This window comes from Rhincodon typus, chromosome 3 (genome assembly GCF_021869965.1).
Source record: "Rhincodon typus isolate 14 chromosome 3, sRhiTyp1.1, whole genome shotgun sequence".
Lineage (NCBI taxonomy): Eukaryota > Metazoa > Chordata > Chondrichthyes > Orectolobiformes > Rhincodontidae > Rhincodon > Rhincodon typus.
Genome location: NC_063334.1, coordinates 60,908,823 through 60,934,447, shown reverse-complemented (window position 1 = coordinate 60,934,447; position 25,625 = coordinate 60,908,823). Strand labels below are relative to the sequence as shown.

The following is a 25,625-nucleotide window of genomic DNA, read 5'->3' as shown; positions in this document are numbered from 1 at the left end:
TGATGCTGCTTGGCCTGCAGTGTTCATCCAGCTCTACACCTTGTTATCTCTGATTCTCCAGCATTTGCAGTTCCTACTATCTCTTGATCCCCTGGCTTGATGGTAATGGTTCAGTGGGGAATATGCTGGGCCATGAGGTTGCAATTTATGCTGGATTACAGTTTAGTAGCTGCTCATGGTCTATAGTGTCTCATGGATTCCCAGTCTTGTGTTGCTAGATTAGTTCAAAGTCTTTCATATTTATCAGAGTGATTGTGCCATACAACATGATGTTAGGTATTACCGATGTGAGGGTGTGACTTTGTCTCCACAAGGACCTTACTGATATGCTCATGGACATCAATGGCAGGCACATTGGTGAGGACAAGGTCAAGTAGATTTTTTTCCTTTTTTATTGATTCCCTCACCACCTGCTGCAGAGCCAGTATTACCAGCTCTGACCTTCAGGTCTGAACTAGATGGGTCAGTAGTGCTGCTGCCAAGCTACTTTTGATGATAGTCATTTGAAGTCTTTTCCACAACCTCCAACACCACACCGTAGTAATACATCCTGTGCCCTTGCTAACCTCTGCTTCTTCTAAGTGCTGTTCAACATGGAGTAATAATTCTTCTTCTGAAATGAAGGAGGAGTGTTACGTAGTAAGCAGCAGGAGGTTTCCGTGCACATGGTTGACCTGATGCCATGAGATTTCATTGTCTGGAGTCAATTTTGAGGACTATTGGGGCTGATCCCTCTGTATACCACTGTCCTACTACCTCTGTTGGATCTGTCCTGCCCATTGGGACGGGACAGAAATACCCAAGGATGGTTATGGGATGTTCTTTGCAAGGAATTATTCTATGAATAATCTGCTTATTTCAAGCTGTTATTTGACTAGTCTGTGAGACAACTGTCTCGATTTTTCCCCTAGCCTTCTCACATTAGACTTTGCAGGGTCAGTGGGGTTGTTTAGTAGCTGGTATTTCCAGTTCCTTTGTCTACGCCAGGTGGTCCATCCAGTTTCGTTCCTTTCTTCCATTCTACTGATTGATAATCTGGTTTGTTAAGACAATTGTTTCACGGTCATTGGTGGACATTTAATTACAATTCAGTTTCCACATGTGCTTTGGTGGGATCCAAACCTGGTCCCCAGAACATTACCTCGGCCTGTGGTTTACTAGTTCAGCAGTAATTACCCCTTGACCATCACCACCAACTGGTAATCTCCATTGCTGTTGTCCACTGGCTGTAGGTATACCCACAATGCTGGTGGGGATCAAGTTCTAGCGTTTCAACCCTACAACAGCAATATGGTTCAAGTCAGGTTCCACGTTTTGTCTCTGAGTCTAAGCCAAAAATCTTTAGTAACATCTCTCTCTTTTTAGCAATATTTTCTGGTAGTTCAGTTGGTTTTAAGCACATTGCAACTGATGAGAACACAAAATCTATTTGAAAAGTTAATAGAAAATCGGTAAATAGTTCCAAAATCTACAATTTCATTGCAGAGATATATGTTTATCTGATTTCTTTAAAAATGGAACTGGAATCCTGTAGACCATTCCTGATGGGAATGGCATAAATAGGATACCTTGCAATAAAATGATTTTGTGAACTGTCCTTGTAAATAGCAATTGCTACTGTTTTTGTGTCTTGTTACTGAGACAGTTGTAGTAGCAATAGTTTGTAACTGGCCTCATCTTTGAAAGGATATCAGCCCAGGCTGAGACATTCGACTTAGTAGTTTACCTCAAATCACTTTGACTTTTTTGTTGCAGAACTATCCGTCCTGAACATCATGTAAGAGCAGTCTACAAAGCCACTGGCTGTTTAGACAATGCAAACCACCGTGTGATTTACCTGGAACACGTTGTTGTCCGAGTTACTATTTCTCACCCTCGACGAGGTGACCTGGCAATATACCTGACCTCTCCATCTGGAACAAAGTCTCAGCTCTTGTCTAACAGGTATTTGCACATCACTTCATTATCAGTCGGATTTAATTCCTTGACTCATTGCCAAAGCCATATTCTGATTAGTAATTGCTATTAAGGAAATTATTTCATTTACTTGTATTAATCCTTTGCAGTACTGTATTCACAAGAAATGAGGAATATTTCAGAAGTGTATAATCATTATTCATTCAAAATGAGTGACCATTATTTTATTCCTTATCTTAGCTTCTTGTAAGAGAGCAAGTTCTCTTTCTCCAGGTAGAAAAGTTCATTGTACATATTCACAGTCATCATGAAAGAAGGATACAGTATTCAAAGTAACATGAGAGATGAAGGATTTTGGAGACTTGGACACAGGAAGAGTGGGGCAGCCTTGGTTGGTAGAGACTGGTTTACAGTTGGAAGAGATTAGAGATGGGAGCAGTGAGGCCACAAAGAGATTTGAATTTTAAGTTAGTAGTGGTGGATAATCAAGTGCTGACGTAGATAACATACATCAGGATTTAAGGTGAGCTAATGTTCTGGGGATGGGATGAATGACCAGCTGAACACTGGAATCGTTGAGTCTAGAGGTGCTAAATGCCTGTTTACGGGTCTTAATATGAGTAATTTGAGGCAGATTATTTTTCACTCCCAACTTGACCTGTAAATTCCACTCAATAACCATCTCCAGTGGTTATAAGGAGGTTTGAAATTCTATTCAGTACAGGTGTAACAGGACTTCTTGCTTAGGAAGTGTTGGCTTCAACCTGAGTCAGTGGCAGAAAACATCAAAGGGAGTACGACAAGTATACTGAATTTGCCGTGAGGGTGAAGTTGATGTTTAGCTGGAGAACATCACACCTCATTCTGGACTAAATGTGGACAGGCTGATGACCCGGAGGTAATAAAGGGTTGAGAGAGATGCTGGAGAACATGGAGTACTTGTCATCAGTGGTACATTGCAAATCACTTCTCTTCAAATGATGTTGTTAAGAGACAGTGTTCAGATGTGAAAGATGTGATGAGAGATAATCGTTGGGATCACACCAGTGACTTTAGAACTAATCCGATGTATCTATTTAGTGTAACAAATGTAATGAGACCATGGGATTGCAAGTACTTCAATAAAGCAGACCACAGCAATCTCAAAGCTTGATCAAATTGTCTGGATGGATCTGTGTATAGTATTATTACATGATTAACAAAGTGACCAAAGTTATTGTTGAATGCTTTATCTGAAAATATTTACTACTATTTAAAAACTATACCTTTTCAACAGAAATATGTTGATATATGTAGTAGGGATTAGGCTCTCTATCTCACAGAGGGGGGAAAGAAAAGCTTGAAAGCTATCAGACTGCTGCTTATTTTCTCTTTATTAACCTTCAGGTTGTGGATGTCAATGCTGAGACTAGTATTTATTGCCCATGTCTAATTGCCCTTCAGAATTTGGTGGTATACTATTGTTTTTACCTGCTGCTGTCCATGGGGTGAAGATACTCCCAGACAGATAGTGAGGAAACTCCTGGACTTTGACCCCAGGACAGTAAAGGAACAGTGGTATATTTCCAAGTTATGGTGGTGTATGATTTAGACGGAAACTCAAGAGGTGCAGTTCCCATGTATCCGTTGCCCTTTTCCTTGTAAATTTCCAACTGTATGTTTCAGAGGTTTTTTAAAAACAGAAGAAAATTGCTATGTTGGATCTTGTAGATAGTACGTACTTCAGTGTGTGTTGCAGGTGAAGGGAGTGTGTCTATAAGGAGGGAATAGGGGTGTTAAGTGCCAATTAGGTGGCTACTTTCACCTGAAGGATGCTAGACTTTTTGAGGTATTCTTGTCGCTGCAAGTGAAGATTTCCAATTTTTGCCTTGATGGCAGATTAATTTTACTCACTGCAGAATATCAAACCTCTGACTTGCCAATGTGGCCAAGGTATTTACGTGGCTGTCTTAGTTAGATTTCCACTCAGTAGTGGACGCAGATTTTAGGGAATTTTCCAAGGGCAATCGCATTAAATGTCAAGAATAGTTGTTTAGTCCCTCTGGAGATGGTCATGATCTGCCTTACCTCCACTTGCCACTTATCAATGCAAGCTTGAATGTTGTCCTGATATACATTACTACATTATCTGAAGAGTTGTAAATGAAACTCAACATGTATAAGCATCAGCTCTTATTTTGGAGGGAAGGACAAAGACGGAGGTGGTTGGGCTTTTTTGACACTACCCTCAGAAACCCTGCAGTAGTGTCCTGTGAGTTGGCTTCCAACCACAACCATCTTCCACTGCATCAGGCATGACGCCAGCTGGGAGAGATTTTCTTCCTGGTGCGTACTGACTGCAGTTTTGAGAGCCACATTTGACCAAGTGTTGCCTCGATGACAAGACCTTAAGTCTCAAATCACATCTGGAATTAAATTTTGGATCAAGGCTGTGGAATGAGATCTGGGGCCAAATGGTTCTGGAAAAACCCAACAGAGCATCAGTGAGCTGATTTTTTTGACAGTAAATGCTGTTTGCACTGATTTCTCTTTTTTTTTTTCTGAACTTTTTGCTGATATCTCAGAGTAGGGTACAAGATAAACTGCAGCAACTTTCTTTCTTTATAGCAGTATCTCTATAACATTAAATAAGAACAAGAGCAGAAGCCAGGTGAGAACACCCCTTTTGCAAATTGTACACCGTCCTGACTTGGAACTATATCACTACGCCACTTCTTCATTATCACTGCGCCTGGAACTCCCTATCTAACAGCACTGTGGACGTACCTACTCCACACATTGCAGCAGTTCAAAGAGACATCTGATCATTTCCTGAGATGAACAATAGCAATCTGAGATATCCACCTCCCGTGAACAAACCATTTAAAATATGCTGACTGGACAGTAATTGGCTGGACTGGATTCATCCTAAGGCATAATTGGGCAACTTTAATTTCTTTTGAGTAAATGTTATTGCTGCATTATTCTGAAACAGCTTAGTCTGAAACTAGTTCTAAAGCACAGGTCTTTGGTACTACTGACAGTGTTGTCGGACATAGAGCCTTGATATGTCTGATGTGCTCAGCCATTTCTTAGCACAACAGACTTTTTAATCAACCAGCACCTATAGGACCAGGGTTTATTGTTGTCAGTTGATCAAATATTCCAGATAATTAAGAGATATGCATAACCACAGTAAAATTTGACCAAGTGAAGCTTCGAGACAACAATATCCCTCAAAAAATTGCTGTAAAAGCATCAACACACCACCTGAAATCAATGTGAAAACACGCAGTAAGTAATAGAAATGTAATGCAGGGGTATGCAGCTCACTATTGTTCTTTATTTGCAGCATAAATACTTGGACATCACGGTAGATCATGATATTTGAGGTGTATAATTTTTGCCAGTTTATCAAGAGTGCCAGTTGATAAGGTGCTGGTTTAAAACAAAGTTTGCTGTATTACATGCAGTGAACTAAATTGGCTAGAGCATAGCTTCTGTGATCATGCAGACCTCCAGAGGAAGCCCAGATCATTCGACCATTAAGCGCTATTGTCAATGGATGGTTGCAAAGGACAAGGCTGAAGCATTTACACTGATATATCAGGCTCCATCAACATTGAGAATGAAAATGTTCACAGACTCCTTTTTTCCTTTTAATTGTCTGCTGTCGTTTAAACTGTAGAGGGTCATGAACATAGCCTAATCCATTACACAAACCAGTCTTCCATCTGTTGACTCCATCTATACATCCTGCTACCTCGGGAAAGCAACCAATATACTTAAAGATCCCACCCACCCCAGTTATACTCTCTTCCGCCCTCTTCTGTCAGCAAAAGATATAAAAGTTTGATTACATGTACAAACAGATTCATGGACAGCTTCTTCCCTGCTGTTATCATACTGTTGAATGGACCTCTCAAATATTAATGTGGATCTCTCTTTCTCTGCACCTTCTCTGCAGCTAAAACACAGTATTCTGCACTTTTTTGGTACAATCTGCCTGGATAGCATGCAAAACAATACTTTTCACAGTATCTCTGTACATGTGATAAAAATAAATCAGACTCAAACTCAAGTGTGGCAGGACGATGAAGGTCTTATCTGTTGATTTTGAAATCCCTTCACTCTGTCTATTTTAATCTGTCCCATGTTAACTTTATCAATTTGGCATCTCATTTTCAGGTATGAATGACACTGCTTCTGCTATCTCTTCCACACACGTCAGTCATGGTTGATCTCCAGGCTAGAGTGAGGACATGCTGTGTCTTGAGGTTACAGATTGTAATGGAATACCATTCCATTGCTAATGGCTCACAGTGCATCATAGAAAACTAGTTTAAAGTTGCTGGATCTGTTCTTAATCTGTCCAATTTGGTATTGTGATAGGGCAGCTTATGTTTAAAATGAAGTAATCTATGCATAATAATGTGTGAAGATGGAACTTTACATCCAAAAGGTGGTTACTCTTACAAATAATGGTAAGATCCTGGGACTCCCTCTCCATTATATGCCATTTTGCTGCCATATATGTTGAGTTAGTTCTGCTGGTAGGATGGGACATAATCAAAATTGCTGAAATTATTAAAATGTATGATTGGCATAGAATGTATGATGAGCTAGTGAGACAGCTCTTTCAAAAGCTCAAGACCGCATAACTTGTTCTGGATGACTTTGGGGTTTTTCCTCAATGTGTCTATATTGTAATCTAATACCTGTGCTTAGGTTGATGCTGATATTACTTTTTTTTTGCAAGTTTTCTAAAATAACTGGTTTGCTAGGCCATTTCTGAGGTCATTTAAGAATCAATGACATTGCTATGGGTCTGAAATCCCATTATAGGACAAGGATAAAAGATTTTCTTTTTTAAAAGACATTCGCGAACTGTATAGGTTTTGCTACAGTCTGGTAGTTTATAAATTGAGCTGACTAAATAAAAAGCTAGTCTTTGTATTGGTGATTAAAGTTCCAAGCTGCAGTGATGGGATTTCACCCCTTGTTTCTGTGACAGTATATTAAGTGATATGACCGAGGCTGGAGTAGTACAACGTTGCTACAGTTTCCGTACTTCTCAATTTGTAACATAAAACAAAAGTACTTGTAATAGTTATCCAGACAACCAATTAAATACTTTTACCAATATCAGATTTTAAATAAAAATATCCATCAACAAGGTATCTTCATAAACATAATTATGTGTTTATTATTAAAACAAAAGATACAATAATTAGTTAACATATAGAGTCAATAATCTAGAAGTAAAAATGCTTATCTCTCTAAATGCCCCCAAATCTGCAAAAAACAAACACTCTTGTACTTTTGGAATCTGTTACTCTGAGGTTCTGGCTCATGTGGTCAAGTTTCTAATCATGCATAGTTCTCTCTGAAGTCTTTTAGACCCAACTTGCTCAAGAAATACAATCTTAAAATCTTGTTTTGAAAGTGCAATTAAAGAATAAATAGGTTCCACTGTGAACTATTGTAAGGGGTTTCTGAAATGTGAGAAATCAGTTGGACAGCGTGTTCATAGCAAGCTTTCCTCCACCTCAACTGGTTTATACTGGGTTTCATTCCAACTCAGTTCATTCTTAGGCTTTCCCCTAGCTGAACCATATTTTTCTAAAAACAAAACCTCACCCAGGTAGTCACTGTTCAAAACAGATCCAGCAAAGTCTGTGGCAAAGCAAGAACATCAGCAGGTCCGGCAGCATCTGTGGGGAGAAGCAGGGTTAATGTTTCAAATCTAATATGATTCTTCAGAACTTGGAAGAGGTTGGAAAATATTGGTTTTTGTGCTCCTGACAAGGTAGAGGAGGAACAAAGGGTACAAGTGGTGCTGAGGCTCAGTGCAAAAGATAAAGGTGTTGCTATTTGGAGTGAAAGAGGAGTAGAGATGTGAAATAGGTATAAATTAAGAGGAAGGGTAAAAATGGCTCCTGTCTACAAAAGTTCTCTCCAAGCTACTTGCAGGTGTGGTTACATACTGAGGAAATGTCCAAAATAAAAGCAAAGAAATCCCAAACTCTGAAACATCAGAATATTGTGAGATGAGGATAGTGTGTACAGAGTGCAAAGAGACCAATCCCGACAATGATGAAAGTTCTCATATGTTGAACATATATTAGTTACAGTAAGGATGAATGCGTCCATGCTTTCTGTGCAAAACATCATGATCATGTGGTGAAGTGCATAGCAATTACTGAGAGCTGATGCAGCAAGAATTATGCCTTCGAATTTGTAGAGTATATTAGCTTTGTCAAACAGTGTGTGTTTCTGGATGAATTAAACTAATCATGTTTTCATACATTAATACTGAACAAAAGTATGGATGTTTCAATACAAAAATGTTGATTTTATGCATCAAGTTTCAAGCAGAATTTGAACTTGCCTATAAGACTGTAGGGAGTTTGAAACTAACTGCTTGTGACAGTGCCTCTATTGTGTCAGCAATCAAACAACTTTGTGAACAAATCTTGATTTACAGAAAGTAGTGATGTTTACATCAGACAGAGTTTCGTTTTATTCTAAAAATGGAGTAGCTACAATCTTCTGATGCAAAACTAAATGTTTGTTAAAACATCATTGCATTGTTCACCAAGAAGATCCGGGAATAGATGATACTTGGACACAGGTGTCAATTATTCAATATATTGAAATGCTTCTAAGAGTAGTGCATACATATTTGGCAAATCAACTGTGAAGAGAGGACAGTTTGAAGATTTTGCCAAAGTCACAGTGTGACAGTGGTATTCCAGGCTCTAAGTGAAGTGAAGTGGCAGTCAAGACTTAAGTGCAATAACCTAATAAACAATTATTACCTGAAAATGTTCACAAAGCCACAGTATCACATTGCATTGATGGCTCTCAATGATGTTCTCGGGATCACTGTGCAAATTCTTGTCGAGGAGCTGTTTGACAAAAATTGAAGCCGTTCAATTTTTATAGGCCAAGATCGATAACCTGAACACTCAGAATTTAGGTGAACGTGTTTATTTTAGTGATGAAGTTAGGAAGATTTGGACTGCTTTCACCAGTGGGGTCGATACTGCTATGTTCCTTCAATTTATTCAACTGCTTACGTGACCATGTGGAAAGCAGTTTTCCAGAAATGGAATTACAAGAGTGATATGCATTTGATCAGGCTGCAGTCACCACAACAACTCATTATGAACTTGGTAAAGACTATATTATGTGTTCACTTATGAAATATTCCATTTTTTGTACTAAACTGTGACGAAAATATGTGAGGAATACTCTGACTTCAGATTTACGGTTGTGGAAAAGTCAAGATCGCTTCCATTCAGACGTTCATTGCTTTGGTGGACTATGCTCTAAGAGATGGCCAGTTTCAAGAAATGTTCTGAGGAAGGGTCACCAGACCCGAAACGTTAACTCTGTTTTCTCCTCCACAGATGCTGCCAGACCTGCTGAGCTTTTCCAGCAACTTTGTTTTTGTTCAAGAAATGTGCATTCTTCTGGACATTTCAGGCATCATGTTCTGACTGTGGGTGTGGGTTTCGCCCCAAGAGCTTGATTAAGTGGAAAACCAGAAATTGATCACTTGGACAACTTTGATGTGAATTAAGTCTTACTTTTCTTCTGGTCAAACTATCACCCTAGATGTAGTATATAATCATTTGGGCAGCAAATAAGGATAGGCTCAAAATGTTGCCGACAAGTGAGTGAATAAATTCTCGTGTCCTCTTTTGATCATGTAGTATGTCTGGTGCATGTAGCATCTCCACGAAACTGGTCCCCACGTTTCTAAGCCAAACAATCAATTTTTGTTTATTTTAATAGGTGGAATATCTGTACCTGTAAACTAATATATATGCTTATTATTGATAGTTAATAGACAAACTGCAGAGAAATTGCAATATGACTTCCGTTTGGTGAGCCCAATCTGCAGCTCAGACTACTGAGCCCTGCATAGGCCCCAGAAAAAATACTGAGAACAAAGTAAACAAGGCAAGTGTGTGGGTTTTGGGGGGGGGGGGGGAGTTGGGGAAGATGGGGTGGTGCAGTTGGGGGGTGTAGTAGAAGTTAGAAGAATGACAAACATTGAGATCAGGCTTTGAAAGTATGGCATTTAAAATTGAATCCTGTAAAGTGCCTAAGCAGAAAATGAGATGACATTTCTTGACCTTGCTTTGTGCTTCTTTGGAACATTGCAACGGCCCAAGACACACACGTTAACAAGAGAGCATGATGGTTTATTGAAATGACAACTTGAAGTTTGGGAGTCATTCCTACAGACGGAGCGGAAGTGCTCTGCAAATTCGTCACCCAGTCTGCATTTGGCCTTGCCATGCTTAGGATACCACAGTGTCAGCAGCAAATGCAGTAGACTAGGTTGAAAGAATTACAAGCAAAATGCTGCTTCAATTGGAATGTGTCTGGGGCAGTGAAGAGAGGAGAGGTGGATGCGCAAATGTTACACCTTCTGAGATTTACATGGGAAATTACCAAGGTTGTGAGAAATTGTCAAGGGTGGTGGAGCAGTGTGTTGTGGAGGGAACAATCCCTGGGGAATGCTGCGTGTGGAGCTGAGGGGAAGATGTGTTTGGAAGAAATGGCAGCGAATAATATTAGAATGCTCAGAATAATGGGGTGGAAAGTGAAGACAAGGCGAACGCTACCATTCTGGGAAGGAAAGGAAGGGATGAGGGCAGAAGTGCAGGAAAATGGGTTGGAAGCAGCTGAGGGTCCTGTGAACCATTTGGTAGGTAATCTTTGATAGGCAGAAAAGGTCATGTTGGCGGCACCCTGGTGAATGATGGAATGTTGTAATGTTCCATTGAGGCACAATGCAAGCTTATGGACCAACAAGCTTAGGCACTTTACAACCTCTAGACTAAATACTGAATTCCACAACTTCAGAGCCTAGCCTTGCAACTTTTGTCCTGTTTTTCGACAAGTTCAGGATCTTCGGCATCAGCTGTATTTGCTTTTATTCTATGGCAAAACTAGCAGTTATCAGATTTCTCGGAAGCTTGTTATAATTTTAAACAAATCTCCATTGTCCACAATGAGCTACCAATGACCTTTATTTTTAAAATACAAACCACTCTTCATATGTCCACAAAACTTTAAATAAATTCCATTTTCCACAATCTTTCAAAATGCAAGTTCTTGAAGCAGTATTCAATATAAAGCATCTTTGGAACACAGCCTCTGGATTACTAGTCACAATACCAGAAACACAATGGCTTTTCATCTCTTTACACAAGAAAACCTCAGTATTTCATAAACACAAAAGCCAGTTTAACTCCTTGGGGAATAGACATTGAGACGAATAGCCATTAACTTCCCATTGAAAGTCCACATGGAGGTAAAATGATATGTTCCCAGCCCTACTTTTATCTCTTTGTCATTTCTCATTGCCCTATGTTTCTATTGCCTCTATTATTTGCATGCTTTAGATGCAGAGTGCCCTCCTTGTGGACCGTATTTTCAAGATTGCTGGTCATTCTCTAATTGCATTTTTGTTTCAAGCATTGATTATCAGCTATCTCTTTGGTTTGCAAAGGGAGAATGTAGCATTCAACAAATGTGATTGCAGGTCTTTTCTCAGTCTTCTGCTATTTTGAGTACACAATTCACAAAATCCTACCTCACTCTTTAACCTGTAGCAGCAATTTAAGTGATGTATAAAAATTGAATTTCCTTCCCTCCCAATGCCAGAAAACCAGTGACCAATGGTTGAAATGGTTCGACCCATCTGTGGCAGATGAAAATATAGTTTAATGAAATTTCAAGTTAGCACCAGAATTGAGTTAGGGTTGTTGAGTTGTTCGCCGAGCTGGTAGATTGGTTTGCAAACATTTCGTCACCATACCAGTCAACATCATCGGTGTGCCTCCAATGAAGCCCCACAACTGACATGACCAACATTATATATAAAATCCTATGTAAGGACTGCCACAAACACTACATCAGATAGACCAGGAGAATTACTAGCCATCACGGTACATGAGCACCAACTAGCTACCAAGGAGCACACGACCAACTATCACTTGTTTACATAGACTCGGACAAAGAAGGCCACCAATTTGACTGGGACAACGTAACCATCTTAGGACAAGCCAACCAAAGACATGCACAGGAATTCCTAGAGGCCTGGTACTCAACCCGGAACTCCATCAACAAACATGTGGAAATAGACCTTATATACCAGCAGCTACGAAGCAGATCCAGAAATGAGGCCAACTACCACATCAGACTGGACCCACATGAATAAAAAGCGGGACAGACCAACAATCAATGTTTCATCAGCGGCGCACTGATGATGTTACCTAGTATGGTGACGAACCATCTGCAGACTAACCTACCAGCTTGGCAAACAATTCAACAACCTCATCCACAACCTGAGTTACAAGTCTTCTCAAAAACTTTAGAATTAAGAGAGGCAGTTGCCATCCAATACAAAGAAGGATGACAACAATTCAACTCAGCTCTTGGCTGTAGTAGTTTCCAACCAAGTATGTGTGGGTGAACGAAGGTCAGGTGTGGATGTTGGAGAATACCTCTGGAAAGTTTTATCCATCGTGTGGTTGGTTGGCTCACCGAGCTGGTTTGTTGGTTTTCAGCAGACGTTTCATTACCCTGCTGGGTAACATCATCAGTGCAGCCTCCGATGAGGCCTTTCTCTTGCTAGTGGTATGTCTATCGATGTGAATAGGGCAGTGATGTCAAATGACGCCATGGTCTCGTCGTCATCTATTCTCATGTCCTTGATGGAATTGAGGAACTCTTGGGCTGAATGGATTGAGTGGGCACATATCACTAGCAAGAGAAACAATGACAGCACTACTAAAACAAGAACAAGACCCCAGTGACACCATCTCCACAGACAACATGCTGAAGCTACTGGACCTATGCCTCACCACCCACTTCATCTTTAATGGCCAAATATATGAACAGATCAATGGGACACCCGTGGATCACCTATCTCTGGACTAACAGCCGAAGTGGTGATGCAGAGACTGGAATGTTTGGCCCTTCCGCTAATCCAACCAAAACTATGGATACGCTACGTAGACGACACCTTTGTCATCATTAAATGGACCAATCTGGAGAGGAGACACAAACTAATAAACAACACCCTCACCGGGATCAGATTCACCAGAGAAGAGAAGAACAAACAGCTCCCATTCCTGGATGTCATGGTGGAACGCAGGACAAATGGGGAATTGCTAACCAAGGTACACAGGAAAGCCACACACACACTAACCAAGTACTGAATTTAAACAGCAACCACCCTAACGCACACAAACGAAGTTGCATGAGAACATTATTTAAATGGGCAACAACACACTGCAGCAGCACAGAGCTACGCTAAGAAGAAGAAGATACCTCTTCCAGGTATTCGAAGACAATGGATACCCGAAAAACTGGGTCAGAAGATGCCTATTACACGAATGACACCAGGAAGATACCACACACCCTGACACACTCATCACGCTGCCTTACATCAGGAACACATCTGAACTGACCACAAGACTCCTACGACCACTGGGCATCAGAGTAACACACAAACCCACATCAACCCTCCAACTGCTCGTCCGAACCAAAGACCCACTACCCACTATGGACAGGACCAGTGTCATATACAAAATTCCCTGCAGAGACTGTGACAAACATTACATTGGACAAACAGGAAGGAAATTAACAACAAGGGTACACAAACATCAATTGGGTACAAAAAGACATGACCAATACTCACTCATTTCTATCCACATGGATAAGGAGAATCACCAATTTGACTGGGACAATACCAAGATCCTGGGACAAGCAAAGCAGAGACAAGCACGGGAATTCCTAGAAGCCTGGTAATCCACGAAGAAAGCCATCAACAAATACATAGAACTCGACCCCATATACACTCCACTGCGAAGGAAAACCGAAAGTGAGGTAATCCAGCTCAGCGGACTCCAGAGTTTAAATAACAAGTGGGAAAACAAAACGGCGCTTCATCAGAGACTGCACTGATGATGTTACCCAGCAGGGTAATGAAACATCTGCGGAACAACAACGAACCAGCTCAGTGAGCCAACCAACCACAACATGCACAACCCAAGCTACAAATCTACTCTAAAACCTTAGAGTTATCCATCAATTAATAATGTATTACTTTTGACAGACTTCCCGTTCTTATGAAATAATGTACTTTTTTATTCACAAGTAGTAAGCTCATAGAAAGCTATACCCATAGGGAGTTAAACAGATCCTTTGCAGTTTAACGCACGTTTAGAATAGTGTTCTAAAATGTCTGAAACTGACGTGTTTGAAAGGAAAATATTTTCATGGCAATCAGTCTGTAGGAACAGGGCACAAAGTTTTGATTAGACTATTTAGTGTGTCTGGATTTCCTCTCAAATTCCCTTGGCCAGCTGATGAGTGGCTGGAGCCATTCCTGAGGGAAAACAGCTGTTCAGTGAATAGTTTATCTAATATCTGCAGGTGCAGAGCAGGCAAAGGCCCACTACCGTATTGAAACTGGCCTTGTTTAAAGTATTCCACTCCATTAACACACCATACACAGATTGCTTGCGTGTCAAGTACTAATTCACTGGGTCGGAAGCTTTTAACACACCCAGCAGTGTTCAGTTTATTGTGCAACTGTCAGCTCGCAGTGCTGCGCAACCTGTGTGTGTAATCAGTTTGACCCCTGCAAATGACCAAGTTGCTTCTAATCTATTATGAGTTTAAGTTTTCTTCTGCTAAAGTACACAAGATCTATTATGGCTGTTGAAGCCGGCTGCTAGAGGGAATTGTTCCCAAATCTATCAACTCCTCCCTTTGGGGAAATCATCAGCTCCTGCATTTATAGTGTGCTGGTAGTCTCCAGTATTTCATGTACACATCAAACTGTACAGCATTTGCATAATGCCTGGCTTGAGTTTAAAACTGTTCCAAGAAATGAAGTGTTTTTGTTTTATTGTCCATTTTAATTTCTACATTCCACTTACTGCCTGCTTATTTTGCCATTCTGTTCTAATTCTTCCTTTGATCTTCTTGTTTAGTTACATAATGCTTCTAGTGTGTAAGGTGCCTGCTTTTTTATATTGGCTTTCTATTTTAAAATGAATACATCAATAACTCCCAGATTGCAATTCGCTCTGTTTTCTACAGAGACATATACGTGTAACTGGGATTTTTATTTTAAAGGAAAGGAACCAAAATTGTGAACTTGATAAAAGTGATCATGTGGCTATCAGATTGTCTTAACAAAACCTAAGTGTTTCAATCACCTCTTTTAGGGAAGTCCAACCACTATCTTTACCAGGTCAGGTCTAAATGTGATTCCAGCCCCATAAAAATATAGTTGATTCTTAACTGCTAGTTGATTATATCAACCACCACAGCTCATGAAGGTCCACCATCACTTAGGGTTTTCTTTAAAAACAAATGCTAAAATGACTCTCAAGAATGATACAGGATCTGTAGACTCATTTTCAAATGCTAAAAGGTAGTCCTCTTGTATGTTGATTTAATAATATTGCCAAATAACTAGTGATCTCAATAGAATTAATTACTAGAGTCCAATAGTTAATATAGACAATATATAGTTTATTCAAAATGATTAAACTTTTGTTTTCGTTGTTGTGCTGTTTGACACCGTGTTTATAGTATTCCACCAACTGGTTGAATACCTCCTGAAATTGGCATAAATGCAGTGACACAAGAGAAGTAGAAAGGTTTGATCGTCTACTTAAATGCTTTCCTGAATTCTGGTGACTGAACCAGTTTTTCCTGTGCCTCCAAATTACAGCAGCTAATTTGGAAATTAAACCCATAAAGTGTGCATCTAACAATATAACTTACTTCTAATCTTGTACTTTTAAAAAAATTCACTGATAGTTTAAATTCTGGCAGCTCACTGCTTTTGTTTCTAAATTGTAAATCTAAGTAGGATATTGCAATTATTTTTTGCAGCATTATCGCTGTTTTGACAAGCTTTTCATAATTACAGGGTGGGAAAAAAAACAAATATTTCAGTGTGCATTTGTTAATCACTTTCATTAGCTATTGGGCCTGTTAAATTTAAACTCCTTCCTATTTTAAAAAAAATTAAATTAAATGATTCATTTGCTCTTATACCATAAAATCACCTCTAGCTAAAGTAGTTTGCAATGTTTGTATTCTCTAGTATATTTACAGCTGCTTGTTTTCTCTATGGGCCTCATTACATGACAGGATGCAATTAATAGCAACATTGAACAAACTGCACAGCATAAAATTAAAATTAGTTTTGTTGCATGTAAATGTTATCACTAGCAGCTTGAGTAAAAACTATCCTTGATGCTAAATTCTTGTGCTTCTGTAGACCAGCAATATCTCTCCAATTTGTAGTGCTGATGCCTCCAAGGAGTCTTTCAATAATCATTTTAGTTATATTTTAGTTTATGGTTGCATCTCTGAGAGGGATATGGAAAGCAAAAATTCTAAATGATCCATGCAATATTAGAATTGGAATTTGCTTTTAAGAAAATACACGATTTGATAAAATTATGGAGGTTGAGTTTTATGGGGCAGTTCACTACATCTTTTGAAAGATGTTTTAAGACATTACATAAATACTGGAAAATTGATCCTGAAATGTGTATATCATTGATTTTAAAAAAGTGGACCAACAATGGCTCTGGGCTGTTGACCAATCAATCATTAGAAATGACTGCCAGGAGACACTTTTTTCTGGTAATGTTCAGACTTGAGGATAATTAAAGACCAAATCCCAGTTTGTTCATTGATTTATTAAACTTCCTCCATTAACATATTGGCCATTTTTTAAAGGTTGCTCATGGGATGAGGGGTTTGCAAGTTAACCCAGCATTTATTGTTATTTGAAATGCCCATGAGAAGGTGGTGGTGCTGAGCTGTCATCTTGAATTTCTGTAGTCTATCTGGTGTATGTGCTCCCTACACTACATACTGGGGAGTGCTGTTAACGAATAAGCTGCAAGAATTTGACCCAGAGACAGTGAAGGAGTGCTGACATTGTTCCTAGTCAGGAGGGGATGTGTTTTGGAGGTGAGCTTGCAAGTGATGCTGTTCCCATGTGTCTGCAGCCTTGTCTTTCTAAGTGACTGACTTTGTGTGTTTAGAAGGTGCTGTCTAATAAAGCCTTTGTAAGTTGTTGTTGCAGTACATCTTCTAGTTAGTGTATAATGCTGCTGCTGTACATTGGTGATGGAGGGAGTGAATGTTGAAGTAGATGGATGAGGTGCCAAACAAGGGGATTTGTTTTGGATAGTGTTAAGCTTCTTGAGAGTTGTTCAAGCTGCATTCATCCAGATATGTAGAGCATATTTCATCATGCATCTGACTTGTACCTTGCAGACAATGGACAGGCTTTGTGGCATTAGGTGGTGCGTTACTTGTCACAGAATTCCCAGCCTGTGGCCTATTTTTGTAGCCACAATATTTGTACAGATGGTGCAGTTCAGTTTCTGGTCAGTAGCAAGTGCCCCCCCACGATGTTGGTAGTGGGATATTAGCAATGATAATGCCATTGAATGTCAAGGGGAATGGTTGGTTGCTGTCATATTGGAGATAGCCATTGCCTGGTATTTGTATGGTGCGAATGTTACTTGCCAGTTATCAGCCCAAGCCTGAATGTTGTCCAGGTCTTGCTGCATTTGGACATGGACTGCTTCAGTATCTGAAGAATCACGAACGGTGCTGAACGTTGTGCAATCATCAGTGAACATCCCACTTCTGACCTTATGGAGAGAAGTTAGTTGATGAAACAGCTGAAGATGGTTGAACCAATGACACTGCCCAATGAACTCCTGCAGAGATGTCTTTGGACTGAGATGATTGAACTACAACAGTCACAACCATCTTCCTTTGTGCTAGGTATGGCTGCAACCAGCGATTACAGAAAAATGTTCTCTCTCCACTTGGGATACATTTATCTTCATTAAACTTGAAGGCTGACATATTCATACAAATACCAAGTACATCTTTTTGAATTAAGTTTTTTTTTAAATTTTAGTTTCAAATTGCAGTAGAAGTTTTCCCTGACCTAAAGTCTCCTACTACTGGCTAATCTGGTGAGGATACAATTGCTTAGGATGATGACTGATCCTTTTGGGCTGGATTGTAGGCTTCCCAACAGATGGGCTTGAAAGTCGGGGGCGTATAAAATCCAGCAGATGGCCTTTCACCCAAAGCCCCTAAATTCTTTTGCAGATTTTACGGGGACATGAGGGAGGCATCAAGTGCCCCATAAAATCCAGCTCTTTATCTTTTTTAAAGCAGTTATTTTTCACCTTTAAACCTGGGAATCAGTAGGATATTCACAGCTAGATTATATGACTGTCAGACCTAAAATTTCATATATCAAATGTCTACCTATTCGCTTCCCTATGGGGATCATTGGATGACAATCCAATCAGGAACTTTGATTTTATTTTCTATCTAACAGCCTTGATTAACCCCTCGACACAAACTATGATTTAATGCTGCAACCATGTAGCCTCTGTGGCTGCTGTTATACTAGTTAGTGCCTTCAATCACAAGACCATTTGGAGAGCCATTGATGACTTTCAAACGCTATGCTTTGATTGAAGTCAAAGGTTGCCTTTTCCCATCAGAATTTATTTATTCATTTGCTTTGGCTTTTTTCTACTGAATTTGGTAGATGGTGATTTTTTTTTTCTTTTCCCTCCTTGTTACCAGCTGTTTACAGCAACCAATGGTAAATGGCTTTGGCCAGCAAATACATGATCATAAATTCATGTGTTGTAATAATCCTTTATTTCCAGCTTCAAATTACCAAACAAATTTGTCTTGTGTTATGGATGGCACCGTTTTACCATACCTCCATATGTTTGGAAGGGTGCAGCTTGGAGTGAATTGAGCTCATACACCCATGAGCCTGAGTTCAGGCATAAGTTTTGAGAATTTGATTCACAGCAGTTTTCCTCCTGCTAAAGCAACTACTCATGTTTATAGAACATTTTTTTCGTAACTTTTAGATATATTTATACATATTTTTAATTAAATTAAAATGTACTGCAGAGCTTTCAGAGAATATTGTTAAACAACATTGATCCATGTGAAAGGATAGACCAGGTGGTCAAAAGTTTGTTCATGGAGGTCATGGTAGCAATGCTGGATAGTATTCGCTTAATTCATGTCAATGTAATGGGAAGTTAGTTTCCTTTTGAGTCTACAGGAGATAAAAATTCAAGGAATGGAAAGTTCACTGGTGGCTGACTCTCAACATTGCATTTATACGTTCTTGCTGTCAAAGTCACTGACATTTTGTCATGAAAATTGAGTTTTTTTTAAACTGCTGCATAATTAATAACAATTCAGAAAACACTACCTATCAATCACGGAGAAAATGAGCTGTCTCCTTTCAATAGTTCAGGTCCAGTAAGAAGCATTATTGAGGTCGTGTTGCCCCCTCTCCATTCCAACCAACACTGTTTGATGCTGAAATGCCTCTTTTGCGCAACTAGCCCAGAAATCCAAGCCAAAAACAGAAATTGCTAGACAAGCTCAGCAGGTCTGGCAGCAGCTGTGGAGAGAAATCAGAGTTAACGTTTTGTGTCGATTGATTGTTCCTCAGAGAACCCATTTTTGTTTGTGATTTACAGCATCCACGGTTTTTTTTTCAGGCTTTGTTCAGAAATCCAAGCCAATTTATTTGACATTATACTTGCAGTTACCTCCAGTGGCTTCTAGTGGAACATTTCATAGTAGCTAATTGCATAGGTGAAAAGAGAAAAGGGAGAAATGAAGTCTTAAGATCAAAATGGAGCCTGTTGGCTATTCTAGAATGTTTGATGATTGCATCTAAGAGTATCTGCTGTCCTGGGTTGTGACTCAAGCTTATTATGACTCGAAATATTCCTAGTTCCCTTTCCCAGATGGCTTAACCTTGCTGTCAGGGCCAGTAGTACACATAAATATTTGATTTCAATCACATTACTTTGTTCTAGATCTAATTAGTTGAAGAACTGAGACTTTCGCTGCGATCTGACTACTAAAAGCCAAACTCATAAAAATTAGGTAGTGTATTATTTATTCTCCATCGTCCTTAAACAAGTTAGCTTTCATCACCATTTAAGTATCTTTAAATATTGTATAATACAACTTGAAATAATCCTGAGAACAATTGTGAAATGCCTATTTCTTTTTCTGCTCTAGACTTGAATTCCAATTCTTAAATTATGAGGGGAAGTGTTTGAAGCCACTTTGCATCCTGTTCTAGCTTGTAGTGCAGAAGGGAATCTTTTTTGCAAGACTTGCCAAAAGATTAGAATACTGCAGCTGTTGGCCCATCTGTCTGTGTTTGTGGGAAATGAGTACCCCTTTGTAAGTTAAGCCTGATTTTCTTATCCCTGTTTCTATTCTAGGTTGTTTGATCATTCCATGGAAGGGTTTAAAAGTTGGGAATTCATGACTACTCATTGCTGGGGTGAAAAAGCAGCAGGTGACTGGATCCTTGAAATTCATGACAGTCCTTCGCAACTCCGAAACTTCAAAACACCAGGTACTTGCAGAAATTAATTACAGACCGTTCAAAATTTTCAATACCAGCATTTCTTCTGTGGAACAATACTTTACTGTTACAATTTGGATTCCCAGAATAGTTTACTGTTGAATTATATTTAAGCATTTACAAAGATTTTAATTAAAAATCAGATGAACAGATTCTTTTGGCAAGTTTCAAAGCATTGACAGCACAACTGAAACAAAGTTGAAACTGTAAAGCATGTGTTCATGAGCACTGTTGTCAAACATCCAAAACTCATGACTATGGCTCTGCCCCTAAGACTTGCCTGCAATGCAGTCTGCAGGTGGGTTAAGATTCGCTGTTTATAGCAGAATAAAATGAAAACCTAGCACTTTGTCATAATGCCTGCCCTTCCTCCTTCTGCATTGCTGCTGTTGATGAAACATTTGTGTGTACTACTACTGTGGCTAAACAAATTCCAGCAGTAACAAAACATAAGTGCCACAATAGTTCTGCTGTAAAATGCTCCATGTTAGGAAAGAAGCTCTGTGCGTCTGTATACTTTTCCATTACGTAGCTTGAACATTTACAAATGAGTGGGCAGAACAGCACACACCATAAGGGGAGGCAAACCTGATTACAATTTATTTCTGAAATGTGACACTACTATTGCTAAGAAACAGAGGGAGGGTGAAAGACATTCTTGCTGGCAATAATACAACATGCCTAACAGCATCACTAATAATATTTTCCATTAATCAAAGGAGTGTGTAGGGAGTACCAAGCTCTCTCTAAGCTGCAGAATGCTTGACCAGATGGTAAAGAATTGGTCGCCACAACATCCTTTTCAGCACAAAGCTTTGCCTACAATAAAAATTTGTTAGTGCAAGGTACTCAGCAGGAGCACATGCATTAGAAGGAATTGGGGAAACAAATCAGGTCATTTTTGCTGGCGAATGGGTTATGTCCCAAATGTTTAATTAGTTCTGGTCCCACCTGTTCATGAACTGTTATTACATCGTGTTACGGTCAGGTCTAACTCTGTTCCCTCAGGCAGAGTTTCCTGGGTAATTTCTTCCAGGAATGTTTCGGAATGTGTACTTAATCACATCAGATCTGTTTATTTTCAGTCAATATATTGAGCAATTGCCTTTGATCAAATAACTTAATTTGCAAGTGGTTATGTGTTGAGTCAGGTTTTGATTTTTTTTCCTGCATTATATTCCAAACCATGTGCTAAATACTTCTGACACCATGAAGGGATGTTCAGTTGGAGCTCAAAAATGTTTGTGAAAAAATACAACTTTTTGTTTTCCTGTAGACTTGGGGGCCAAAGTGAAATTCATGTACAAAAGGCACATCAATCACGTTAGCCAGGGATGGCTGTAATTAACATGATGGAACTATTCTGTTCTTGATTTGACATTATTAACATTTGTATTCAGTTCATAAAATCTGTGCATGGCACAGTTACTTCATGTGGCAATTCTCTGCTGAAACAAAAATGAAAATTTGAACTTACTGGCTGCCATTTTGAATTTCTCTTGGCAACTCCACTAATGGGGGAAGTTTTCCTGATCATATAGAAGAGGCTTGCAATGTTCACTCAAACCTGGGAATGTATTACATGCTAATCCAAGAACTAAAGCTGAATTTCTGGTAAGCATTTGCTAGAAACTAAGCAATCTCTCTCAGAAATATGATTGCACAATTATAGTTCAGCTGGCATCCCACATGCGGCAAATCAGCCATGCAGCTCAGGGATTTGAGAGCTAAAAATCACACAACCCTCCATACCCTATGATTGTTCTATGTATCAACTCCTGGACTTTTTTCAAAACTGTTGCAGAAAAGCCAAGTGATCTTGAACCTTGAAGACTTCACTTGAAAACTTTTGCAGCATGTGATGTTGTGAGACTAGTTATTTTGCTGCATGGAGTTGGAGAAAACGTCACTGAGGGAGACAATCCTTCCCAATTAGTTACTGTCTTTAATTTTTGGATACTTGTCCCATCAGGATTGGAGAAGAGATAAGAACATCCCCTCCATGCAACTGGGAGGAGTATAATCATTTCTAAAATCTCTTTTTGATTTTCTTCTTGGAATATTGTGACAAGACAGTATTACTTACTCATCCTACTTTTCCTAAGGCCTTATAAGAACTAGCAATTCAATATTCAATAGAGTCATGTGTAGACTAGAGCAGGCAGGGGAAAGATGAAGTAAGATGTTTTCAGAAGAAACAAGTATACATGATACACCTCACAGAATTTGTTAAAAATGAAACACATACCAATTTTGGGGGAAATGACTAGGTGCACAGCAAGTGGACTTTAGAAAAGCCCTTGACCAAATGTATGTAGGAGAATTCAAGAGAAGATTATGTACAGAGCTATGAAGCTGTAATGTTCATTGCAGCGTTTGTTGGAGTTGGAAATTGTCAGCATTCATGATTCGAGAGGGGAGGTGAATGAAGGAAATAGATTAAAAATGTTTGATAACAGGATAGTGTGTGATTAGAACAATTTGCTGACATGGCAGTTAAATGCTGACATAGACCATTTGGATCAAGTGGCCTGTTTCAGTGTTATACCTGAAGTGATTGCTTCTCTGAAGGACATCAGTGAACTATTTAGGTAAACAGTCTCTTAGTGGTAGATTTGCTTGGAGGTTGGGAAAGTGATGAGACGGTGTGCTGTAAAATTACCAAGGGGCCTGTCCAGTTCCTGAGGTATTTGCCATTTTACAGAGAGGGTTGGAGGCAGGCAAGCTTTAAAGTGATCGGAATGCCATAGAACCAGATGAGCAACTTAAGTGGCTAATGATTGGACACTTAGGAGCCAGTATTCATTCCCACCCTCCCTGTTCCATCGTTGTTATTTTAGGGCAGATAGGAAAGGTTCAGGGTTGTTGTGGAGGCTGGCATGTTACCCGATCCAAGCATCTAGGCTGAATGGATAGAGATGCCTCCCTCCAGGTCCTCCTGTCCAGCACACTGTTACCACCTCCTCAGATCTCCCCCATAAGATGCTTTTTCCACCCCTAATCTTTCTCTGTCAAGACCTCCACTCCCACCGTGGCTTAATCTTTCCTCCCCACTGTGAAATCCCTGCCCCGTGCTTGCTTTGTCCTGAATTCCAGGACTTTCAATTTGGTTAGCAGCTTGTGCTGCTGGGATTACTAAACTAACGTCTAATGACATTGTCCAAAGGATTGCTGAGGCAACCCAAGTGTTAGGCAGAAGTCCATCTCCAGCCAATTAATGTTCCTCAGCATGTTAAATAGCTATGGAGCTGCAATGATCAGTGCAAACACAGTGCTCATCGACTCTTCGCATGGTGGGCATGAAGGAAACTCATCCATCTGAAAATACAGCCTCACGTTTTTCTGTAAGTTTAGTTATCACAAAATTACCAGATCATGGTAATTGCACAATGCCATTAGGAAGGGAATTCCAGGATTTTGACCCAATGACACTGAAGGAGCAGTGATGTATTTCCAAGCCTAGATGCAGACGTTGGGGGGGCGGGTGGGATTTGTAAGTGCTGATAGTGCTGTGCATCTGCTACCCTTGATCTTCTAGAAGGTAGTGGTAAAGAGTTTAGAAAGTCCCAAGCGAGCTCTGGGTTGATACCTACTGTACGATAACCACTTCTGCTGAATGTGTATTTTGTCAATGTCACATTGTGCATACTCCATCTCTTCTGGTTAACCGTGACGTTTACTCATTTTACTGTTTTGTAAAACATGTGCAACATGAAATTCCTCAACTGGAAAATAAGTTGTGTTTATGACTCTAGATATCAAGGGAACTGAACAAGCTGCAACCTGTCTCGTGGATCTTTCATTCCTGTTTGAATATAATTTTGCAAGTCACAAGGTCATTTGACTGAATTTGTAAATTCCAGATTTGTTTTCTCATGATCGAATTGTTTTGACAGTGTCGTTTTGTACTTGACTTTCTGGAGATGGAACATAAAGTTCCATTGCATAGAAATTAGAAGAATATCTATTAAGATGATTACGTTAGAGAACATCAGCTTATGTTATGATCCCTGCAGAGACCAACGAAGGAATTGACCTAAAACTCTAATGTGAAAATCAATGGAAAATGTTTCACTTTTTTTTTAAATTTTTTACTCTAGCAATCAAACAAAAATTAAAATAAAATAAATTAAACCTGAACTAATGGTAAAGTGTGGTTAATATAAACTCTAAATGACAAATATAGAGATATGACATAGACTGATTTTGTGTATATTGTACAGATCACTTTAATATGTGGCACCAAAATTCAGACACAAAATCCTTCAAAGCTCTGAACCTCGTCAGGCCAAATTCCAGTTCTTTGGCTTCAGGGCTTTAGCCATCAATTCTTTTTAAATATCAGCTTTACTTCACCCAGCTCCTCAAATACAGTTTTCATCATAATGCACACTTTCTTTTCCAGATGCCCTCACACTGACTCCTATATCCAAGTTACTTAACTTTTCAGCTGTGCCCCAGCCTCCATCTTCTGACCAAAGCTGGTCACCTGAGTCTTGTTTTCAGACCAACTTGGGATGTGAATCTGTTTTTTGCTTTGTTTCCTTTTTTTTTCTTTGTAATATCCAACCTCTCAACACTTGGCATTTGACGGCATAACCTGCTTGTTCCTAATCATGCAGGCTACAAATCTCAGAATACATTGGGCAAAGCATAGCTTCAGAGTGGAGATAGTAGGTAGGTCCTCTACAAGCTTTAATAGAAGCCACAGCAAAAGGGGGAGGTGATGACTGGTAAATTTGCCCATCAGGCATGGTGCCCTTGTAACAATGAACATGAAACCATCCATCTAACTGGGTCTGTAACCCGCCCACATCGTTGGCTGACCTACCTGCGTGTTGCTGCAAATGTCTGACTGCAGAGCTCATCACACTTAATAGAATTGCTTATTCGATGTGCAAAAACTGAACATTCTTTAGCCATGCCACTCCTGTATTAATGCAGCTTTTAGTTACAAACATTTTTCTGATATATCCATACCCAAGTTTGCTTCAGACAGTGTTCCTCAATGCTCTGAGCTAACTCCTTGGAGTAATTTTACTTTTTATTTATTGTGACTTAGCCAGTTTAATATTTGCAGCAAGTATATAATTTTCAACTTAAATTGCCAGGAGGTACATTCATAAAGTGACCACCCAACACCAGTAAAAATATTGGCTATTAATTATGTACTAATGATTTATTGTAAAGATTTATATGTTTTGAC

General features: G+C 39.5%; 1 protein-coding gene across 3 annotated transcripts in view; it reads left to right on the top strand.

Annotated features, from left to right (window-relative positions):
* Window positions 1-25,625, top strand: part of pcsk5b (proprotein convertase subtilisin/kexin type 5b) — a 355,500-nt gene that overhangs the window by 166,708 nt on the left and 163,167 nt on the right. For all 3 annotated transcript variants that reach the window (XM_048595072.1, XM_048595074.1, XM_048595073.1), the window contains exons 12-13: window positions 1,756-1,944; window positions 20,274-20,410. In XM_048595072.1, coding sequence (XP_048451029.1) covers window positions 1,756-1,944; window positions 20,274-20,410 — 326 coding nt within the window. The remainder of the gene's footprint in view (window positions 1-1,755; window positions 1,945-20,273; window positions 20,411-25,625) is intronic.